We start from the raw sequence: 22,451 nt of genomic DNA on the forward strand, positions 1-22,451 counted from the left end.
GCGAGGCCCCCCCCAAAAAAACCGCAAAAAAACCCCAAAAAACCCCCAAAAACCCCCAAAAAACCTCCCGGGAGCGCTTTAAATCCCGCTTTTCATCCCTGCAGGAGCAGCCATGACGCGGCACGGCAAGAACTGCACGGCGGGGGCCGTGTACAGCTACCACGAGCGGCGCAAGGACACCGGTGGGCCGCGGCTTGGGGAGATTTTGGGGGGATTTTTGGGGGGTTTTGGGGATTTTGGGGAGCTGAGCCCGTGTCCCGCTGTTCCCCGCAGCCGCCTCGGGGTACGGCACGCAGCGGGTGCGGGTGGGCCGAGACGCCATCAAGGATTTCGATTGCTGCTGCCTGTCCCTGCAGCCCTGCCGAGACCCGGTGGTGACGTGAGTGAGGCCGCGAGAAACGGGCCGAAAATGGCCCAAAACCGCCCTGAACCAGCCGCGTTAATACTGAAATAAAAGCCCCAAAATTGCCTCAAAATAGCCACAAAAATAGCCAAATAATAGCCCCAAAATTGTCCCGAAATAGCGCCAAAAATACCCAAATAATAGCCCCAAAATTGCCCCGAAATAGCCCCAAAATAGTCCCAAAACTGCCCCAAAATCCACACGGAAATACCCAAATAAAAGTTCAAAACTGCCCCAAAATAGCCAATTAATGGTCCCAAAACTGCCCCGAAATATCCAATTAATGGTCCCAAAACTGCCCCGAAATAGCCACAAAACTACCTTAAAACCAGCCCAAAATCAGCCTTGAAATACCTAAATAATGGTCCCAAACTGCCCTGAAATAGCCAAATAATAGTCCCAAAAACTGCCCCAAAATAGCCACAAAAATACCCAAATAACAACCCAAAACTGCCCTGAAATAGAACTGAAAATACCCAAATAAAAGCCCAAAACTGCTCTGAAATAGAATCAAAAATAGCCAATTAATGGTCCCAAACTGCCCTGAAATATCCAAAGAATTGCCCCAAACCAGCCCAAAAATAACCACAGAAATACCCAAATAACATCCCAAAATTGCCCCAAAATACCCACGGAAATATTGAAATAAAAGCCCAAAACTACCCTGAAATAGCCACAAAAATAGCCAAATAATAGCCCTAAATTACCCTGAAATAACCCCAAAAATACCCAAATAATGGCCCTAAAACTGCCCCGAAATATCCATAAAAATACCTTAAAACCAGCCCAGAACCAGCCCTGAAATAGCCAAATAAAAGCCCCAAACTGCCCTAAAATAGCCCCAAAAATAGTCCCAAAACTGCCCCAAAATCCACATGGAAATACCCAAATAAAAGTTCAAAACTGCCCCGAAATAGCCAATTAATGGTCCCAAAACTGCCCCGAAATAGCCACAAAAATACCTTAAAACCAGCCCAAAATCAGCCTTGAAGTACCTAAATAATGGTCCCAAACTGCCCTGAAATAGCCAAATAACAGTCCCCAAAACTGCCCCGAAATAGCCACAAAAATACCCAAATAACAGCCCAAAACTGCCCTGAAATAGCCACAAAAATACCCAAATAAAAGCCCCAAACTGCCCTGAAATAGAACTGAAAATACCCAATTAAAAGCCCAAAACTGCCCTGGAATAGCCACAAAAATACCCCAATAACAGCCCAAAACTGCCCTGAAATAGAATCAAAAATAGCCAATTAATGGTCCCAAACTGCCCTGAAATATCCAAAGAATTGCCCCAAACCAACCCCAAAATAACCTCAGAAATACCCAAATAACATCCCAAAAGTGCCCCAAAATACCCACAGAAATATTGAAATAAAAGCCCAAAGCTGCCATAAAATAGCCACAAAAATAGCCAAATAATAACCCCAAATTACCCTGAAATAACCCCAAAAATACTCAAATAATGGCCACAAAACTGCCCCGAAATGCCCCCAAAAATACCTTAAAAGCAGCCCAGAACCAGCCCTGAAATAGCCAAATAAAAGCCCCAAACTGCCCTAAAATAACCCCAAAAATAGTCCCAAAACTGCCCCAAAATACCCACGGAAATACCCAAATAAAAGCCCAAAACTGCCCTGAAATAGAACCAAAAATAGCCAATTAATGGTCCCAAACTGCCCTGAAATATCCAAATAATGGTTCTAAAACTGCCCCAAAATAGCCACAAAAAAAGCCAAATAATAACCCAAAACAGCCCCAAAGTAGTCAAATAATAGTCCCAAAACTGCCTTGAAATATCAAAAAAAATACCATAAAATAGCCCAAAACCAGTCTTAAAATACCCAATTAATGGCCCCAAAACTGCCCCAAAATAGCCCTAAAAATACCCAAATAATAACCCCAAACTACCCCAAAATAGCACCAAAAATACCCAAATAATGGCCCCAAAACAGCCCCAAAATAACCAAATAATGGTCCCAAAACTGCCCCGAAATAACCAAATAAAAGGCCAAAAGCAGCCCCCAAATATCCACAAAAACACCAAAATAAAAGTGCAAAACCAGCCCCAAAATACTCACAAAAATACCTAAAAATGGCCCAAAAACTGCCCTGAAATAGCCCCTAAAATACCCAAATAATTGTCCTAAAACTGCCCCAAAATGCCCCTGAAAATCCCCCCAAAAAACCCCAAAATACCCCTGAAAATCCCCTAAAAAACCCCAAAACCCCCCCAAACCATCCCAAAAGCCCCAAAAAGCTCCAAATCCACCCCAAAACGCCACTCAGGACTCCAAAACACCCCTAAATCCCCCCAAAATTCCCCAAAACCACCCCAAAATCCATCCCAAGACCACCCCAAAACCCCACCGAGGACCCCAAAATACCCCCCAGGACCCCCAAAACACCCCAAAAAAAAAAACCCAAATCCCCAAAAATGCCCAAAATCCATCCCAAAACCACCCCAAAGCCCCACCCAGGACCCAAAAAAATCCCCAAAATCCCCCAAAATCCCTCCCAAATCCCACTAAACATTCCCAAAATCCCCCAAAACCACCCCAAAAAAAAAAAAAAAACAAAAAACCCCAAAAATCCCCCAAAACCACCCCAAAGAAACCCCAAATACCCCAAAACCACCCCAAAAAAATCCCAAAAACCCCCAAAATCCCCCCCAAATTACCCTAAAAACACCCCAAATACCCCAAAACCACACCCCAAAAAAACCCCAAATTCTCCAAAACCACCCCCCAAAAAAACCCCAAAAATTCCCAAAATTCTCCAGAACCACCCCAAAAAAAACCCAAATCCATCAAAACCACCTCAAAAAAATCCCAAATCCCCCCCGCAAAAAACCCCAAAAAATCACAAATTCTCCAAAACCACCCCAAAAAAACCCCAAAAAACCCCTAATCCCTCAAAACCACCTCAAAAAAACACCAAATTCCCCCAAAAATAAACCCCCAAAACCCCAAATCCCCCAAAAAAACCCCAAAAATAAAATCCCCCAAAACCCAAGACCCCAAAACCCAGGACCCCAAGACCCCCCCCAGAACCCCCAAAAATTCCAAAAAAACCCCAAAAATCCCCCCAAATTTGACCATTTCTGGTTGCCCCGACCCCAAATCATTCCCAGATAATTTTGGGGTTCCCAAACTGATTTTGGGGTTCCCAAATTTCCCCCCCAGCCCCGACGGGTTCCTGTACGAGCGCGAGGCCATCGTGGGGTACCTCCTGCACCAGAAAAACAAAATCGCCCGCGAGACCAAGGTGAGAAATCTAAAAAAACCCCAAAATTCCCCAAAAATTCCCCCAAAAAATCCCCAAAATCGCCCGCGAGACCAAGGTGAGACATACAAAAAAACCCAAAAAATCCCAAAAATCCCAAAAATCCCTGAGAGACCAAGGTGAGAAATACAAAAAGCCCAAAAATTCCCCAAAAACCACAAAAATCGCCCAGGAGACCAAGGTGAGGAATACAAAAATCCCAAAAATTCCCCAAAAACCACAAAAATCCCTCACAGTCCAAGGTGAGAAATCCAAAAATCCCAAAAATTCCCCCAAAACCACAAAAATCTCCAGGAGACCAAGGTGAGAAATCCAAAAAACCCCAAAAAATCCCAAAATTCCCCGAAAAACCAAGGTGAGAACCCTCAAAATCCCCAAAAAACCTAAAAATTCCCCAAAAACCCCCAAAAAATCCCCAAAGAATCCCCAAAAACCCCAAAAAATCCCAAAAATCGCCCAGGAAACCAAGGTGATAAATCAGAAAATCCCAAAAATCCACCGGGGGACCAAGGGGAGATATCCAGAATTCCCAAAAAATCCCCAAAATCGCCTGGGAGACCAAGGTGAGAAATCAAAAAAAAACCCAAAAAATTCCTGAGAGTCCAAGGTGAGAAATCCAAAATTCCCAAAAATTCCCCCAAAAAATCCCCAAAATTGCCCGCGAGACCAAGGTGAGAAATCCAAAATTCCCAAAAAATCCCCAAAATCGCCCGCGAGACCAAGGTGAGGAATACAAAAATCCCAAAAATTCCCCAAAAACCACAAAAATCCCTGAGAGTCCAAGGTGAGAAATCCAAAATTCCAAAAACATCCCCAAAAAATCCCAAAAATCCCCGTGAGACCAAGGTGTGAAATCCCAAATTCCCAAAAATCCCAAAAACCACAAAAATCCCTGAGAGACCAAGGTGAGAAATCCAAAATTCCCAAAAAATCCCAAAAATTCCTGAGAGACCAAGGTGAGAAATCAAAAAAAATATCAAAAAATCCCCAAAAAATCCCAAAAATCCCTGAGAGTCCAAGGTGAGAAATCCAAAATTCCCAAAAAATCCCCAAAAAATCCCAAAAATCCCCGAGAGACCAAGGTGAGAAATCCAAAATTCCCAAAATTTCCCCAAAAATCCCAAAAATCCCTGAGAGACCAAGGTGAGACATACAAAATTCCCAAAAAAAACCCCCAAAAATCCCAAAAATCCCTGAGAGTCCAAGGTGAGAAATACAAAATTCCCAAAAATCCCCAAAAACCACAAAAATCCCCGAGTCCAAGGTGAGAAATCCAAAAATCCCAAAAAATCCCAAAAAAATCCCCAAAATCGCCCGCGAGACCAAGGTGAGAAATCCCAAATTCCCAAAAATTCCCCCAAAAAATCCCAGAGAGTCCAAGGTGAGAAATACAAAATTCCCAAAATTCCCAAAAATCCCAAAAATCCCCAAGAGTCCAAGGTGAGAAATCCAAAATTCCCAAAAATTCCCCAAAAACCACAAAAATCACCCATGGGACCAAGGTGAGAAATCCAAAAGTCCCAAAATTTCCCCAAAAAATCGCCCCAGGAGACCAAGGTGAGAAAACCAAAAATCCCAAAAAAATTTGGGGTAAAACCCCAGAAATTCGGGATAAAACCCAAGAAATTCCGGGTAAAACCCCAGAAATTTGGGGTAAAATCCCAGAAAATCAGGATTAAACCCCAGAAATTTGGGGTAAAATCACAGAAACTCGGTGTAAAACCCCAGAAATTCAGGATAAAATCCCAGAAAATCAGGATAAAACCCCAGAAATTCAGGGTTAAATCCTGGAAATTCAGGGTTAAACCCCCAGAATTCGGGGGAAAACCCCCGGAATCGGGGTTTTTGGGACCCCAGCTGATTTTGGGGTGCCTCTCTCATTTTTGGGGTTCCATTTTTGGGGTGCAGGCCTGGCAGCGGCAGTGGGGCAGGAATTTGGTGTAAAATCCCAGAAAATCAGGATTAAACCCCTGGAATTTGGGGTAAAACCCCAGAAATTCAGGGTTTTTGGGACCCCAGCTGATTTTTGGGGTCCCTGTCCCATTTTGGGGTGCCTGTCCCATTTTCGGGGTGCAGGCCTGGCAGCGGCAGCGGGGCAGGAATTTGGGGTAAAACCCCAGAAATTCGGGATAAAACGCCAGAAAATCAGGATTAAACCCCAGAAAATCAGGATTAAACCCCAGAAATTCGGTGTAAAACCCCAGAAATTCGGGATTAAACCCCTGGAATTTGGGGTAAAACTCCCGGAATCGGGGTTTTCGGAGTTCCTGCTGATTTTGGGGTGCCTCTCTCATTTTTGGGGTCCCTGTCCCATTTCGGGGTGCCTCTCTGATTTTGGGGTGCAGGCCTGGCAGCGGCAGCGGGGCAGGAATTTGGGGTAAAACCCCAGAAAATCAGGATTAAACCCCAGAAATTCGGTGTAAAACCCCAGAAAATCAGGATTAAACCCCAGAAAATCAGGATTAAACCAAAAAAATTCAGGATTAAACCCCAGAAATTTGGGGCAAAACCCCCAAAATTCGGGGTAAAATCCCAGAAATTCAGGATAAAACCCCAGAAATTCGGTGTAAAATCCCAGAAAATCAGGATAAAACCCCAGAAATTCACTATAAAACCCCAGAATATTGGGGTAAAATCCCAGAAATTCGGGGTAAAACTCCCGGAATTGGGGTTTTTTGGACCCCAGCTGATTTTGGGGTCCCTCTCTCATTTTTGGGGTGCCTTTTTTCGGGGTGCAGGCCTGGCAGCGGCAGCGCGCTGAGCGGCGCCGGCAGCAGCAGCAGCAGCAGCAGCCCGAGACCCCCGGGAGCAGCGGTGAGGGGCGGGGAGGGGGATTTTGGGGGGCTTTGGGGGGGCTATAGGGGATTTTTGGGGGTTTGGGATGGTTTTCAGGGGGTTTGGGTGGGATTTTGGGGTTTGGATGGGATTTTGGGGGGATTTGGGGGGGTTTGGGATGGAATTGTAGGGGGTTTGGGGGGTTTGGGTTGGATTTTGGGGGAGTTTCAGGGGGTCTGGAGGGGTTTGGGGGGGATTTTGGGGGGATTTTGAGGAGTTTGGGGGGGTTTGAGGGGGCTGGAGGGGATTTTGGGGGGATTTTAGGGGGGTTTGGGGGGGTTTGGGTTGGATTTTGGGGGAGTTTGGGGGGTTTGGGTGGGATTTTGGGGGGTTTGGGTTGGATTTTGGGGGGGTTTGGGGGATTTTGGGGGGATTTCGGGGTGATTTTGGGGGGGCTGGAGGGGATTTTTGGGGGTTTGGGGGTGATTTTGGGGAGGTTTGGGTGGGATTTTGGGGTTTGGGTGGGATTTTGGGGGGTTTGGGATGGAATTTTAGGGGATTTTTGGGGGTTTGGGATGGTTTTCAGGGCGTTTGGGTGGGATTTTAGGGGTTTGGGTGGAATTTTGGTGGGGATTTGGGGGGGTTTGGGATGGAATTGTAGGGGGTTTGGGGGGTTTGGGTTGGATTTTGGGGGAGTTTCAGGGGGTCTGGAGGGGTTTGGGGGGGATTTTGGGGGGATTTTGGGGGGGCTGGAGGGGATTTTTGGGGGGTTTGGGATGGGGTTTTGGGGGTGCTGGTTTGGGTTTGGGGGATTTGGGGGGGATTTTGGGGATGTTTGGGTGGGATTTTAGAGGGTTTGGGATGGGTTTTGGGGTGATTTGGGGGGGGTTTGGGCAGGATTTGGGGGGTTTGGGGTTGGATTTTGGGGGGGTTTGGGGGGTCTGGAGGGGTTTGGGGGATTTGGGGGGATTTGGGTTGGAATTTTAGGGGGTTTGGGGGGGTTTGGGGGGATTTGGGGGGATTTTAGGGGTTTGGGTGGGTTTTGAGGGGGCTGGAGGGGATTTTGGGGGGGATTTTAGGGGGTTTGGGTTGGATTTTGGGGGGTTTGAGTGGGATTTTGGGGGGCTGGGATGGGTTTTGGGGGGCTGGGGGCGTTTGGGGAGAGTTTGGGTGGGTTTTGGGGGGTTGGGGTGGGATTTTGGGGGTTTGGGGGGGTCTGGAGGGGTTTGGGTGTGATTTTGGGGGATTTGGGGGTTATTTTGGGGGGGCTAGAGTGGATTTTTGGGGAGTTTGGGGGGTTTGGGATGGAATTTTAGGGGGGTTGGGGGGGCTGGAGGGGTTTGGGATGGATTTTGGGGGAATTCAGGAGGGATTTGGGTGGGATTTTAGGGGGTTGGGGTGGGTTTTGGGGTGTTTTGGGGGAGTTTGGGGGGAGTTTGGAAATTTTTGGGGGGATTTTTGGAGTTTTTGGGATTTTGGGGATTTTTGGGGTGGTTTTGGAGTGATTTTGGGGGATTTTTGGGGGAGTTTTTTGAGTGTTTGGGGATTTTTTGTGGTGATTTTGGGGAATTTTTGGGGCATTTTTGGAGTTTTTGGAATTTTTGGGGATTTTTTGGGGATTTTTGGGATTCTGGGGTCAGTCTCCCCCCCCCCGCAGCCCCCCCGGGACCCCTCCCCAGTTTCTGGATCCCGTCACTGACCCCCGAGGCCGGAGCCGAGCGGCTGCAGAAACCCGTGAGTGACCAACTGACCACTGAGTGACCAACTGACCACTGACCAACTGACCACTGAGTGACCAACTGACCAACTGACCAGTGACCACTGAGTGACCAATGAATGACCACTGACCACTGACCAAATGACCAACTGACCAATGAGTGACCACTGAGTGACCAACTGACCACTGAGTGACCACTGAGTGACCACTGACCACTGACCACTGACCACTGACCACTGACAAACTGACCAACTGACCACTGACCAACTGACCACTGACCACTGAGTGACCAACTGACCAACTGACCGCTGAGTGACCACTGAGTGACCAACTGACCACTGACCACTGAGTGACCAACTGACCACTGAGTGACCACTGTGTGACCACTGAGTGACCACTGAGTGACCAACTGACCACTGAGTGACCAACTGACCAATGAGTGACCAATGAGTGACCACTGAGTGACCAATGAGTGACCAATGAGTGACCAACTGACCAACTGATCAACTGACCACTGACCACTGAGTGACCAACTGACCACTGAGTGACCAACTGACCACTGACCAACTGACCAATGAGTGACCAACTGACCTCTGAGTGACCACTGAGTGACCAATGAGTGACCACTGAGTGACCAACTGACCAATGAGTGACCACTGACCACTGAGTGACCACTGACCAACTGACCAACTGACCACTGAGTGACCAACTGACCAACTGACCAGTGACCACTGAGTGACCAACTGACCACTGAGTGACCACTGAGTGACCAACTGACCAATGAGTGACCACTGAGTGACTGCTGAGTGACCACTGAGTGACCAACTGACCACTGAGTGACCACTGAGTGACCAACTGACCACTGAGTGACCAACTGACCAACTGACCACTGACTGCTGAGTGACCACTGAGTGACCACTGAGTGACCAACTGACCACTGACCACTGAGTGATTAATGAGTGACCAATAAGTGACCAATGAGTGACCAACTGACCAACTGACCACTGAGTGACCACTGATCACTGACCAATGAGTGACCAATGAGTGACCACTGACCAATGAGTGACCACTGAGTGATCACTGACCACTGACCAACTGACCAACTGACCGCTGAGTGACCAACTGACCAACTGACCAATGAGTGACCAACTGACCAACTGACCACTGACCACTAAGTGACCAACTGACCACTGAGTGACCAACTGACCAACTGACCACTGAGTGACCAACTGACCACTGACTCTGGCTGGGTGGCCGGGGTGGTTTCGGGTGATTTTTGGGGTGATTTTGGGTGATTTGGGGTTTTTGGGGCGATTTTGGGGGGTTTTGGAGTTTTGGGGTGATTTTTGGGTGATTTTGAGGTTTCTGGGGTGATTTTGGGTGGTTTTTGGGGTTTCAGGGGTTATTTTTGGGATTTTGGGGTGATTTGGGTGTTTTTGGGGTGGTTTTCGGGGTTTTTTTGGGTGATTTTGGGATCATTTCTGGGGTAATTTTTGGGTGATTTTTGGTTTATTTTTGGGGTGATTTTGGGGTGATTTGGGGTGATTTTTGGGGTTATATTCGGGTTATTTTGGGTGATTTTGGGGTGATTTGGAGGTGATTTTGGTGTTACTTTTGGGTGATATTTGGGTGATTTTTGGGTTATTTTTGTGGTTATTTTTGGGTGATTTTGGAGTTATTTTTGGTTATTTTGGTTTATTTTTGGTGTGATAGTTGGGTGATTTTTGGGTTATTTTGGAGTGATTTTGGGGTGATCTTTGGTTTATTTTTGTGGTTATTTTTGGGTTATTTTGGGGTGATTTTCGGGTGATTTTTGGGTTATTTTGGGGTGATCTTTGGGTTTTGTGGTTATTTTTGGGGTGATGTTTGGGTGATTTTGGGTGATTTTTGGTTTATTTTTGTGGTTATTTTTGGGGCGATTTGGGGTGATTTTGAGGTGATATTTGGGTAATTTTTGGGTGCTATTTGGGTGATTTTGGGGTGATGTGTGGGTGATTTTTGGGTTATTTTGGGTTATTTTGGGTGATTTTTGGGGTATTTTTGTGGTTAGTTTTGGGTTATTTTGGGGTGATTTTTGGGCGATTTTGTGGTTATTTTTGGGTGATTTTGGGGTGATTTTGGTTTATTTTTGGGTAATTTGGGGTGATTTTTGGGTGATTTTGGGTGATATTTGGGTGATTTTTGGGTGATTTTGGGTGATTTGGGGGTAATTTTAGGTGATTTTGGGGTGATCTTTGGGTGATTTTGGGGTAATTTTGGGGTGATTTTTGGGGTGACATTTGGGAGATTTTGGGGTGATTTTTGGTTTATTTTTGGGGTAATTTTGGGTGATTTTTGGGGTGACATTTGGGAGATTTTGGGGTGATTTTTGGTTTATTTTTGGGGTAATTTTGGGTGATTTTTGGGGCGACATTTGGGAGATTTTTGGGTGATTTTTGGTTTATTTTTTGGGTAATTTTGGGTGATTTTTGGGGTGATTTTGGGTGATGTTTGTGGTTATTTTGGGTTATTTTGGGGTGATTTTTTGTTTATTTTTGTGGTTATTTTGGGTGATTTTGGGGTGTTTTTGTCTGATTTTGGGGTGATTTTGGGCTTATTTTGGTTTACTTTTGTGGTTCTTTTGGGTGATTTTGGGGTGATTTTGTCTGATTTTGGTGTGATTTTGTCTGATTTTGGGGTGATTTTATCTGATTTTGGCTCTCCTCTCCCAGGCCCGCGGGGTGCGGTGCCCCATGTCCGGCCGGAAGCTGCGCCTGGCCGAGCTGGTCAGTGTCCACTTCACTCCGGCCGAGCGCGGCCTGAGCCCGGGGCAGCTGCTGGCCCGAGAGCCGAGTGACCGCTACGTGTGCGCGCTGACCGGCGACCCGCTGGGCAACGCCACGCCCTGCGCCGTGCTCCGGCCATCGTGAGTGACCCCTGAGTGACCCCCGAGTGACCCCCGAGTGACCACTGACCTGTAACTGACCCCCGAGTGACCGCTACATGTGCGCGCTGACCGGCGACCCGCTGGGCAACGCCACGCCCTGCGCCGTGCTGCGGCCATCGTGAGTGACCCTGAGTGACCACTGACCCCTGAGTGACCCCTGAGTGACCACTGACCCCTGAGTGACCGCTACGTGTGCGCGCTGACCGGCGACCCGCTGGGCAACGCCACGCCCTGCGCCGTGCTCCGGCCATCGTGAGTGACCCCTGACCCCTGAGTGACCCCTGACCTGTAACCGACCCCTGAGTGACCACTGAGTGACCATTGTCCGTGTGCCCAGGGGCTCAGTGGTCACTCTGTGTCACTGGTCACTCAGTGGGTCACTGGTCACTCTGTTCTCAGGGGCTCAGTGGTCACTCTGTGTGTCTGCAGGGGGTCAGTGGTCACTCTGGGTCACTGGTCACTCTGTGGGTCACTGGTCACTCTGGGTCAGTGGTCACTCAGTGTCACTGGTCACTCTGGCTGAGGGGTTCCATGGTCACTCTGGGTCAGTGGTCACTCTGTTGGTCAGTGGTCACTCTGTTGGTCAGTGGTCACTCTGGGTCACTGGTCACTTCCCACAGGGGTTCCATGGTCACTCTGTCCCCAGGGGCTCAGTGGTCATTCCGGGTTAGTGGTCACTCTGTGTCACTGGTCACTCTGTGTCACTGGTCACTCTATGTCCACAGGGGTTCCGTGGTCACTTTGGGTCACTGGTCACCTTGTCCACAGGGGCTCAGTGGTCACTCTGGGTCAGTGGTCACTCTGTGGATCAGTGGTCACTCTGTGGGTCATTGGTCACTCTGTGGATCACTGGTCACTCTGTCCCCAGGGGTTCCGTGGTCACTTTGGGTCACTGGTCACTCTGTTGGTCAGTGGTCACTCTGTTGGTCAGTGGTCACTCTGGGTCTGTGGTCACTCACTGGTCACTGTCTCCAGGGGTTCTGTGGTCACTTTGGGTCACTGGTCACTCTGTGGGTCACTGGTCACTCTGGCCGCAGGGGTTCTGTGGTCACTTTGAGTCAGTGGTCACTCTGTGTCACTGGTCACTCTGTGGGTCACTGGTCACTCTATGTCCATAGGGGTTCCGTGGTCACTCTGTGGATCAGTGGTCACTCTGTGGGTCAGTGGTCACTCTGTGGGTCAGTGGTCACTCAGTGGTCACTCAGTGGTCACTCAGTGGTCACTCGCAGGGGGTCACTGGTCACTCTGTGGCTCAGTGGTCACTGTGGGTCAGTGGTCACTCAGTGGTCACTCTGCAGGGGGTCAGTGGTCACTGTGGGTCACTGTGGGTCACTGTGGGTCAGTGGTCACTCAGTGGTCACTCAGTGGTCACTCCCCAGGGGGTCAGTGGTCACTCTGGCCGCTGTCCGGCGGTTGGTGCTCCCGGCCATGAGGGATCCCCTGAGTGACCCTGAGTGACCATTGGCCGTGTGCCCGGGGTCAGAGGTCACTGTGGGTCACTGTGGGTCAGTGGTCACTCAGTGGTCACTCAGTGGTCACTGTGGTCACTCCAGGGGGTCAGTGGTCACTCTGGCCGCTGTCCGGCGGTTGGTGCTCCCGGCCATGAGGGATCCCCTGAGCGGCGCCGCCCTGAGCGACGGAGACGTCATCGAGCTGCAGAGGGTGGGCGGGATTGGGGGGGATTTGGGGAATTTGGGGATTTTGGGGATTTTTGGGGTTCTGGGGGGATTTTGGGGATTTTTGAGGTCCTGGGGTGGGATTTTGGGGGGAATTTTGGGGGTTCTGGGGGGATTTTGGGGATTTTTAGGGAGGTTTGGGGGGGGGATTTGGGGTCCTGGGGTGGGATTTTGGGGGGAATTTTGGGGGTTCTGGGGAGGATTTGGGGATTTTTTAGGGAGATTTTGGGGGATTTGGGGAATTTGGGGGGGGTTTTGGGGGGTCTGGGGGGAATTTGGGGGAATTTTCAGAGTTCTGGGGATGATTTTGGGTGGCTCTGGGGGGATTTTTAGGGGGATTTGGGGGAACTTTTTGGGGGTTTTGGGGGGGTCTGGGGGAATTTTGGGGATTTTTGGGGGGATTTTTAGGGAGATTTTTGGGGGATTTGGGGGATTTTTGGGGGGAATTTTTGGGGTTCTGGGGAGGATTTTAAGGATATTTAGGGGGATTTGGGGGGGGATTGGGGGATTTTTGGGAGGTCTGGGAGAATTTTGGGGATTTTTGGGAGGAATTTTTGGGGTTCTGGAGGGATTTTTGAGGGGCTCTGGGGGGATTTTTAGGGAGATTTTTGGGGGGTTTGGGGGATCTGGGGGGAATTTGGGGATTTTTTTGGGAGATTTTCGGGGGGATTTTGGGGGTGGGTTGGGGGAATTTTTGGGGTTGTGGGGGAATTTTGGGGATTTTTGGGGGAATTTTCAGAGTTCTGGGGATGATTTTGGGGGGCTTTGGGGGGATTTTTGGGGTTCTGGGGGGGATTTTTTGGGGGGATTTTTGGACTTTTTGGGCTCTGGGTTGGATTTTGGGTGAAATTTTTGGGAATTTTGAGCTCTGGGTTGGATTTTGGGGAGATTTTCGGGGATTTTGGGCTCTGGGTTGGACTTTGGGTGAAATTTTTGGGATTTTTGGGCTCTGGGTTGGATTTTGGGTGAAATTTTTGGGATTTTTGGGCTCTGGGTTGGATTTTGGGGTGATTTTGGTAATTTTGGGGTCCCCCCTCACCCCTTTTTCCCTCCTTTCAGGGCGGGACCGGCTTCGCCGGGGCCGGAGTTTCCCTGGAGGCCAAAAAATCCCGTCCGGTGATGCAGGCCTAGGGGGGACCCCAAAATCCCCCCAGGAACCCCAAAATCCCCCCCAAAAACCCCAAATTCCCGTTCATCCCCCCCAAATTCCCGTTCATCCCCCCCAAAACCCCTTTAATTCCACCCAAAATCCCATTAATTCCACCCAAAATCCCATTAATTCCCCCCAAATTCCCATTAATCCCCCCCAAAATCCCATTAATCCCCCCCAAAATCCCATTAATCCCCCACAAATTCCTGTTAATCCCCCCCAAAATCCCATTAATTACCCCCAAAATCCCATTAATCATCCCCAAACCCCCCCTGGAACCCCCAAATCCCACTTCCCCCTCCAAATAAACTCGTTTCACCCCAAAATTTCTTTGGTTCCGCTCCTTGAACCCCCAAAACGTTTCGGGGCGCCCCAAAAAACTTTTGGGATTTGGGGCTCCATCGCCCTTTTAATTCCCCCCCCTGTGGGCCCCACCCGCGCATCGCCGCTTTAAGCCACGCCCCCTCCCGCGCCTCAACCAATCAACGCTCAGCACACTGCATCGCTTTATTTGCATAGTGGGCGCGGCCTCAGCGGGCGTAACCCAATCAGCTTTGGAGAAAAATAAAGGGGCGGGGCCTCCGCGAAGCCACGCCCATCTCTGGTACAAAATGGGCGGAGCCAAATTCGGGGCTGTCAATCAAAGCCCGGTTGGCTCCGCCCCCTTTAAAAGGCCACGCCCCCTTTTTTGGGGGGGGGTCCCCAAAATTTCTGTGCAAGGCGGGGGGGGGGGAGGGGAGGGACCCCCCCAAAATAAGACACTCGGTGGGGGAGGGGCAACCCCCAAATTTTGGGGGATCCCAACATTCGAACCCCCCAAATTTTGGGGAAAAATCCCCAAAAAGTTTGGGATGAAAACCCCAAATTTTTGGGTGAAACACCCAAATTTTGACCTGAAAACCCCCAAATTTTTGGGGAAAATATCAAAATTTCAGGGAAAATCCCCAAATTTTGGGTTGAACCCCCTAAATTTTGGGATAAAACCCCACAATTTCAGGGAAAATCCCCAAATTTTGGGATGAAACCCCAAATTTTGGGGTGAAACCCCCAGACTTTGAGATGAAAACCCCCAAATTTTTGGGAAAAACCCCAAAATTTTTTGCTCCTCCCCCCATTTTTTAGGGGCACCCCAAAAATCAATGGGGGGGTGAAAAATCTTAATTTTAAGGCATTAAAAATGGGATTTTTTTGGGTTTTTGGTGGATTTTTGGGGGGTTTTTTGGGGTTTTTTGGGTTCCCGGATTTTGGGGGATTTTGGGGATTTTTGGGGGGTCACGGGGGGTCCCCCCCGAGCAGACGGGGCCGGGGGAGGTCCCCGAACATTTCGGTGCTGAACACCTCAAACCCCCAAATTTTAGGTAAAACCCCCAAATTTTGAGCTGAAACCCCCAAATTTTTGGGAAAAACCCCAAAATTTCGAGCTGAAAACCCCAAAATTTTTTGCTCCTCCCCCCATTTTTTGGGGCACCCAAAACTCAATGGAGGGGCGAAAAATCTTAATTTTAAGGCGTTAAAAATGGGATTTTTTGAGGAATTTTTGGCTTTTTTTGTGGATTTTTTTTGGGTTTTTTGGGTTCCCGGATTTGGGGGAAATTTGGGGATTTTTGGGGGGTCACGGGGGGTCCCCCCCGAGCAGGCGGGGCCGGGGGAGGTCCCCGAACATTTCGGTGCCGTCGCCGCCCCCGCGCAGCGTCAGCGCCCGCATCGAGGCCGCGATGCGCTCCAGGTCCGGCGGCGCCTGCGGGGACCGAAATTTGGGGATTATTTGGGGGGGTCTGGGGGGATGAACCCCAAAATGATCCCAAAAATTGGGTTCGGGAGGGTGGGAATTGTTAAAAAAAAACAAACAACAAATTTGATGTAAATCCTCCCCAAAAAAAGCCTCAGAATTGCGACATAAAATCCCCCCAAAATCCTCCAAATTCCCCCATAAAAAAACCCAAATTCACTCAAAACCCCCCCAAATCCTACAAAACCCCCCAAACCCCCCAAAAAAAGCCGCCAAAATCTTCCCAAAATCCCTCAATTCCCCCCAAACTCCCCTAAAATCCCCCATAAAAGCCCCCAAACCCCCCCACAGGAAACCCCAAATTTACCCAAAATCCCCCCAAATCTCCCCCAAATCCCCCCAAACCCCCCCCAGAATCTCCCAAAATTCCCCATAAAACCCCCCCAAAAAAACCCCAAAACTCCAAAATGCCCCCAGAACATCCCCAAAAAGCCCCCAAAATCCCCCCCAAAATCCCCCATAAAACCCCCCAAATACCCCCATAAAAAACCCCAAATTTACAAAACCCCCCCAAATCCCCCCAGAATCTCCCAAAATTCCCCAAAAAAGCCCTAAAACCCCCCATAAAAAAACCCAAAAAATCCCCTTAAATCCCCCCATAAAAAACCCTAAAAATCCCAAATCCCCCAAACCCCCCAAAATGCCCCAAAGCATCCCAAAATCCCCCAAACCCCCCCAAATCTGCCCCAAATTCCCCCAAAATCCCCCCATAAAATCCCTCAAATCCTCCCAAATCCCCCCAAACCCCCCAAAACCCCCTATAAAAGCCCTCAAAACCCCCCATAAAAAAACCCAAATTTACCCAAAATCCCCCAAATCCTCCCAAAATCCCCCAACCCCCCCCCAAATCCTCCCATAAAAGCCCCCAAAAACTTCCCAAACCCCCCAATATCCCCCATAAAAGCCCCCAAAACTCCCCCATAAAAAAAACCCAAATTCACCCAAACCCCCCCTAAACCCTCCCAAGATCCCCCATAAAATCCCCCAAAACAAAACCCCAAAAATCCCAAAATGCCCCCAAAGCCCCCCAAATTCCCCAAACCCTCCCAAAAAACCCCATAAAACCCCCCATAAAAACCCCCAAATTTTCCCAAATTCCCCCCAAACCCCCCCACAAAAAACCCCCAAATTTTCCCAAATTCACCCCAAACCCCCCCAAAACTCCCCCAAAAGAACCCAAATTTACCCAAAACCCCCCCAAACCCCCCCAAATTCCCCAAACCCTCCCAAACCCCCCATAAAAAAACCTATAAAACCCCCCCAAACCCCCCATAAAAAACCCCAAATTTACCCAAACCCCCCCAAAACCCCCAATAAAAGCCCCACAAACCCCCCAAACCCCCCCCTAAAAAACCCAAATTTTCCCAAATTCACCCCAAACCCCCCATAAAAACCCCAAATTTACCCAAATTTACCCAACCCCCCCCCCCAAACCCCCCATAAAAACCCCAAATTTCCCCAAATTTACCCAAAACCCCCCTGAGCCCCCCCCAAAAACCCCAAATTTACCCAAAACCCCCCCAAATTTTCCCAAATTTACCCCAAAACCCCCCCAACCCCCCCCATAAAAACCCTGAAATTTCCCCAAATTTACCCAAAACCCCCCAAACCCCCCCCATAAAAAACCCCCAAATTTTCCCAAATTCACCCCAAACCCCCCCAAATTCCCCAAACCCTCTGAAACCCCCCCTAAAAAACCCATAAGAGCCCCCAAAACCCCCTATAAAAACCCCATATTTACCCAAAACCCCCCAAACCCCCCATAAAAACCCCGAAATTTCCCCAAATTTCCCCAAAACCCCCCCAAAACCCCCAATAAAAGCCCCCCAAACCCCCCATAAAAAAACCCAAATTTACCCCAAACCCCTCCAAATTTACCCATAAAACCCCCCAAACCCCCCCAAAAAACCCCAAATTTCCCCAAATTTACCCCAAACCCCCCATAAAACCCCCAAATTTCCCCAAATTTACCCCAACCCCCCCCAAACCCCCCAATAAAAGCCCCCAAAACCCCCCCAAACCCCCCATAAAAAACCCCAAACTTTCCCAAACCCCCCCAAACCCCCCATAAAACCCCAAATTTACCCAAATTTTCCCAAATTCGTCCCAACCCCCCCCAAAACCCCCTATAAAAACCCTAAAATTTACCCAACCCCCCCCAAAACCCCAAATTTACCCCAAAACCCCCCCAACCCCCCCCCAAAAAAACCTAAATTTTCCCAAATTCACCCCAAACCCCCCCAAAACCCTCTATAAAAAAACCAAAATTTACCCAAAACGCCCCCAAACCCCCCAAAATCCCCCCAAACCCTCCCAAAACCCCCCCAAACCCCCCATAAAACCCCAAATTTACCCAAAACCGCCCAAATTTTCCCAAATTCCCCCCGCCCCTCCCCCACCTTGCCGCCGCTGCCGGGGGGTCCCGGGGGGGGTCCCGGGGGGGGTCCCGGGGGGGGTCCCGGGGGGGCTCTCGGGGTCCAGCGCGGCACCGACAGCGGCACCGAACGGGCCAGGGGGGGCCCGGGGGGGCTGCGGGGGGGCCCCTCCTCGGGGGGGCTCTCTGGGGGGAGAACAACGGAATTGGTAAAAAACAAAAAAAACCAAAAAAAAGGCTTAAAACGGGTTAAAATGGCTTAAAATCTCATTAAAATCCCGTTAAAATCGCTTAAAATCCCATTAAAATCCCATTAAAATCCCGTTAAAATCCCATTAAAATCCCGTTAAAATCCCATTAAAATCCCGTTAAAATCCCGTTAAAATCCCATTAAAATCCCATTAAAATCAGTTTAAATCCCGTTAAAATCCCATTAAAATCCCATTAAAATCAGTTTAAATCCCGTTAAAATCCCATTAAAATCCCATTAAAATCGCCTAAAATCCTATTAAAATTGCTTGAAATCCCATTAAAATTGCTTAAAATCCCATTAAAATCCTGTTAAAATCCCCTTAAAATCGCTTAAAATCCCGTTAATCCCATTAAAATCTCGTTAAAATAGCTTAAAATCCTATTAAAATCACTTTAAATCCCATTAAAATCCCATTAAAATGGCTTAAAATCCCGTTAAAATGGCTTAAAATCCGTTAAAATCCCATTAAAATCCCCAAATTTTGGTTCCCCCCCTAAATTTGTCTCCCCCCACCCCAAAATTTTGCCCCCACCCCAAATTTTACCCCAAATTTTACCTCCCCCACCCCCAAATTTCGCCCCACCCCCCCAAATTTTGCCCCAACCCCCAAATTTCGCCCCTCCCCCCAAAAATTTTGCCCCCCATCCCAAATTTTACCCCAAATTTTGAGTCCCCAACCCCCCAAATTTTGGTTCCACCCCCAAAATTTTGCCTCCCCCACACCCAAATTTGGCCCCTCCCCCCCAAATTTCCCTAAATTTTACCCCAAATTTTGAGCCCCCAACCCCAAATTTTTCCCCTCCCACCCCAAAATTTTGGTTCCACTCCCAAAATTTTGCCTCCCCACCCCCAAATTTTGCCCCTCCTTCCCCAAATTTCCCCAAATTTTTCCCCAAATTTTGATTCCCCCCCCAAATTTTTCTCCCCCACCCCAAATTTTTCCCCTCTCACCCCCAAAATTTTGCCTCCCGCTCCCCCCAAATTTGGCCTCTCCCCCCAAATTTCACCCCTCCCCCCAAATTTCTTCAAATTTTACCCCAAATTTTGGTTCCCCCCCCCAAATTTTTCTCCCCCACCCCAAATTTCCCCCCAAATTTTGAATCCCCACCCCCAAATTTCGCCCCTCCCACCCAAATTTTCCTCCTCCCCCCCCAAATTTCCCCAAATTTTACCCCAAATTTTGGTCCCCCCCAAATTTCTCTCCCCCCACTCCCAAATTTTTCCCCTCCCACCCCAAAATTTGGCCCCTCCCCCCCAAATTTCACCTCTCCCCCAAAATTTCCCCAAATTTTGAGCCCCCACCCCCAAATTTTTCCCCTCCCACCCCCAAATTTTGGTTCCAGCCCCAAATTTTGCCCCTCCCCCACCCCAAATTTTTCCCTTACCCCAAATTTTACCCCAAATTTTGATTCTCCCTCAAATTTTTCTCACCCACCCCAAATTTTTCCCCTTCCACCCCAAAATTTTTGCCCCACCGCCCAAAATTTTCCCCTTTCCCCCAAATTTTACCCCAAAATTTAGCCCCTCCCCCCAAAATTTTGCCCCTCCCCCCCAAATTTTCCCCCTCCCCCCCAAATCTCCCCAAATTTTACCCCAAATTTTGGTTCCCCTCCCAAATTTTTCTCCCCCCACTCCAAATTTTGCCCCTCCCCCACCCCAAATTTTCCCCCCTTACCCCAAATTTTACACCAAATTTTGATTCTCCCCCATATTTTTCTCTCCCCACCCCAAAATTTTGCCTCCCCCGCCCCCAAATTCGGCCCCTCCCCCCAAATTTTGCCCCTCCCCCCCAAATTTTACCCCAAATTTTGAGGCCCCACCCCCAAATTTTTCCCCTCCCTCCCCAAAATTTTGGTTCCACCCCCCAAATTTTGCCCCTCCCCCACCCCAAATTTTACCCCAAATTTTGATTCTCCCTCAAATTTTTCTCACCCACCCCAAATTTTTCCCCTTCCACCCCAAAATTTTTGCCCCACCGCCCAAAATTTCCCCCTTTCCCCCAAATTTTACCCCAAAATTTAGCCCCTCCCCCCAAAATTTTGCCCCCACCCCAAATGTTACCCCAAATTTTACCTCCCCCACCCCCAAAATTTTGCCCCTCCCCCACCGTCGCTGTCCCACTCGGGCTCCGCCTCTTCGCCGCCCCTCCCCCACTCCTCGTCCATCAGGAACAGCCCTGGGGGGGGGAGGGGACACGGGGGGTCAGGGACCCCAAAATTACCCCAAAATTACCCCAAAATCCAAAATTAACCAAAAAATCCAAAATTAACCCAAAATTACCCCGAGACCCCCCCCAAATCCAAAATTAACCAAAAAATACAAACTTAACCCAAAATTACCCCGGGACCCCCCCCAAATCCAAAATTAACCAAAAAATACAAAATTAACCCAAAATTACCCCGGGACCCCCCCCCCCCAAAACCCAAAATAACCCCAAAATATCCCAAATTCCCCCCAAAATAACCCGAAATTCACCCCCAAAATTACCCCGGGACCCCTCCCAAAATCCAAAATTACCCAAAAATTCCAAAATTAACCCAAAACTATCCCGGGACCCCCCCCAAATCCAAAATTAACCAAAAAATACAAAATTAACCCAAAATTACCCTGGGACCCCCCCCCAAAATCCAGAATTACCCAAAAAATCCGAAATAAACCCAAAGTACTGCTGGGACCACAACCAAACCCAAAATTACCGCAAAAAACCCAAATTCCCTGGGGACCCCTCCCCCAAATCCAAAATTACCCCAAAAATCCAAAATTCCCCCAAAAAATCCCCCGGAACCCCCCTGAAAATCCAAAATTACCCAAAATTCCCCCAAAATATCCCAATTTCCCCAAAATTCCCCCAAAATTCCACCTGGACACCCCCAAAATCCAAAATAAACCCAAAATAAACCCAAAATCCCCCAAATCCCCTCAAAAATCCAAAAATCTCCCCAAAATTCTAGAAAAATTCCCAAAAAAATCCCGAAATCACCCCAATATTCCCCAAATCCTCCCAAAAATCCCCAAAATCCCCCAAATCCCTCTAAAATCCCCCAAAATTCCCCAATTCACCCAAACTTCTCCAAAATCTCCTTGAAATTCCCAAAAATCCCCCCAAAATTCCAAAATCCCCCAAAAATGCCCCAAAAACCCCTGAAAATTCCCCAAATCACCCCAAAATCCTCTCAAAATTCCCAAAAATTCCCTCAAAATTTGCCAAAATTCCCCAAAATGCCCCCGAAACTCTCCCCAAAATTTCCAAAATGCCCCAAAATCTCCCCAAAATGCCCAAAAATCCCTTAAAATTCAAAAAAATCCCCCAAAATTCCCCCAAACTCCCCCAAAATCCCCAAAAATCCCCCAAATCGCCCCAAAAGTTCCAAAATCCCCCTAAAATGCCCCAAAATTCCCTCAAACTCCCCCAAATCCACCCAAAAATCCCCCAAATCCCCCAAAATTCACCAAAATTCCCCGAAACCACCACAAAATTCTCCCAAAATTCCCCCAAACTCCCCCAAAAATCCCTAAAATTTCCAAAATCCCCCCAAAAATTCCCTCAAATTCCCCCAAATCCCCCAAAATCCCCCAAAATTCCCAAAAAATCCCCCCAATTCCCCCAAATCCCAAAAAATCCCCCCCAGAATCTCCCCAAAATCCCCCCTCAAATTCCCCCCAAAATACCCCAAATCCCAAAAAATCCCCCCAAAATTCCCTCAAACTCCCCCAAATCACCCCAAAAATCCCCCAAAATCCCAAAAAATCCCCCCAAATCCACCCAAAATTTCCAAAATCCCCCCAAAATTTCCCCAAAATTTCCTCAACCTCCCCCAAATCACCCCCAAAATCCCCCAAAATCCCCCCAAATTCCCCTCCCCCCTCACCGGTGACGTCACTGGGCTCCGCCCCCTCCCCCCTGGTCCGGGGGGGGCTCCGGGGGGGGGTCGCGGATTTTGGGGGGTCCCGGACGGGATTTTGGGGCGAATTCGGCGGATTTTGGGGCAGATTTGGGGGAATTTGGGGCAGAAGTTTTGGGGCGGTTTTGGGGGTTTTTGGGGGGTCCCAGGGGAGATTTGGGGGGATTTTGGGGGGATTTTGGGGGATTTTGGGGGGTTTTA

The 22,451-nt window shown here is 48.8% G+C and overlaps 2 protein-coding genes across 4 annotated transcripts; one reads left to right on the forward strand and one right to left on the reverse strand.

Moving 5' to 3' along the window:
- Nucleotides 1-3: 3 nt before the first annotated feature.
- NOSIP (nitric oxide synthase interacting protein) lies at nucleotides 4-13,967 on the forward strand. 3 transcript variants are annotated; one of them, XM_072921395.1, is made up of 8 exons: nucleotides 6-182; nucleotides 274-379; nucleotides 3,589-3,670; nucleotides 6,427-6,502; nucleotides 8,121-8,197; nucleotides 10,892-11,085; nucleotides 12,660-12,768; nucleotides 13,842-13,967. In XM_072921395.1, exons 1-8 carry the CDS (start codon nucleotides 113-115, stop codon nucleotides 13,911-13,913), a joined length of 786 nt encoding a protein of 261 aa, XP_072777496.1. In that variant the 5' UTR covers nucleotides 6-112; the 3' UTR covers nucleotides 13,914-13,967. The 3 variants fall into 3 exon arrangements, with proteins under 3 accessions (XP_072777497.1, XP_072777496.1, XP_072777498.1); XM_072921396.1 differs by lacking the exons at nucleotides 12,660-12,768; nucleotides 13,842-13,967 and adding an exon at nucleotides 11,536-11,644 and having other exon boundaries at nucleotides 4-182; XM_072921397.1 differs by lacking the exons at nucleotides 12,660-12,768; nucleotides 13,842-13,967 and adding an exon at nucleotides 12,486-12,597.
- Nucleotides 13,968-15,533: 1,566 nt separating this feature from the next.
- AKT1S1 (AKT1 substrate 1) lies at nucleotides 15,534-22,451 on the reverse strand. Its single transcript, XM_072921399.1, has 4 exons — nucleotides 22,218-22,451; nucleotides 20,456-20,524; nucleotides 18,121-18,281; nucleotides 15,534-15,670 (listed from the first exon to the last, which is right to left on the reverse strand). Exons 2-4 carry the CDS (start codon nucleotides 20,511-20,513, stop codon nucleotides 15,545-15,547), a joined length of 345 nt encoding a protein of 114 aa, XP_072777500.1. The 5' UTR covers nucleotides 20,514-20,524; nucleotides 22,218-22,451; the 3' UTR covers nucleotides 15,534-15,544.

Source organism: Taeniopygia guttata, chromosome 37 (genome assembly GCF_048771995.1).
Source record: "Taeniopygia guttata chromosome 37, bTaeGut7.mat, whole genome shotgun sequence".
NCBI lineage: Eukaryota > Metazoa > Chordata > Aves > Passeriformes > Estrildidae > Taeniopygia > Taeniopygia guttata.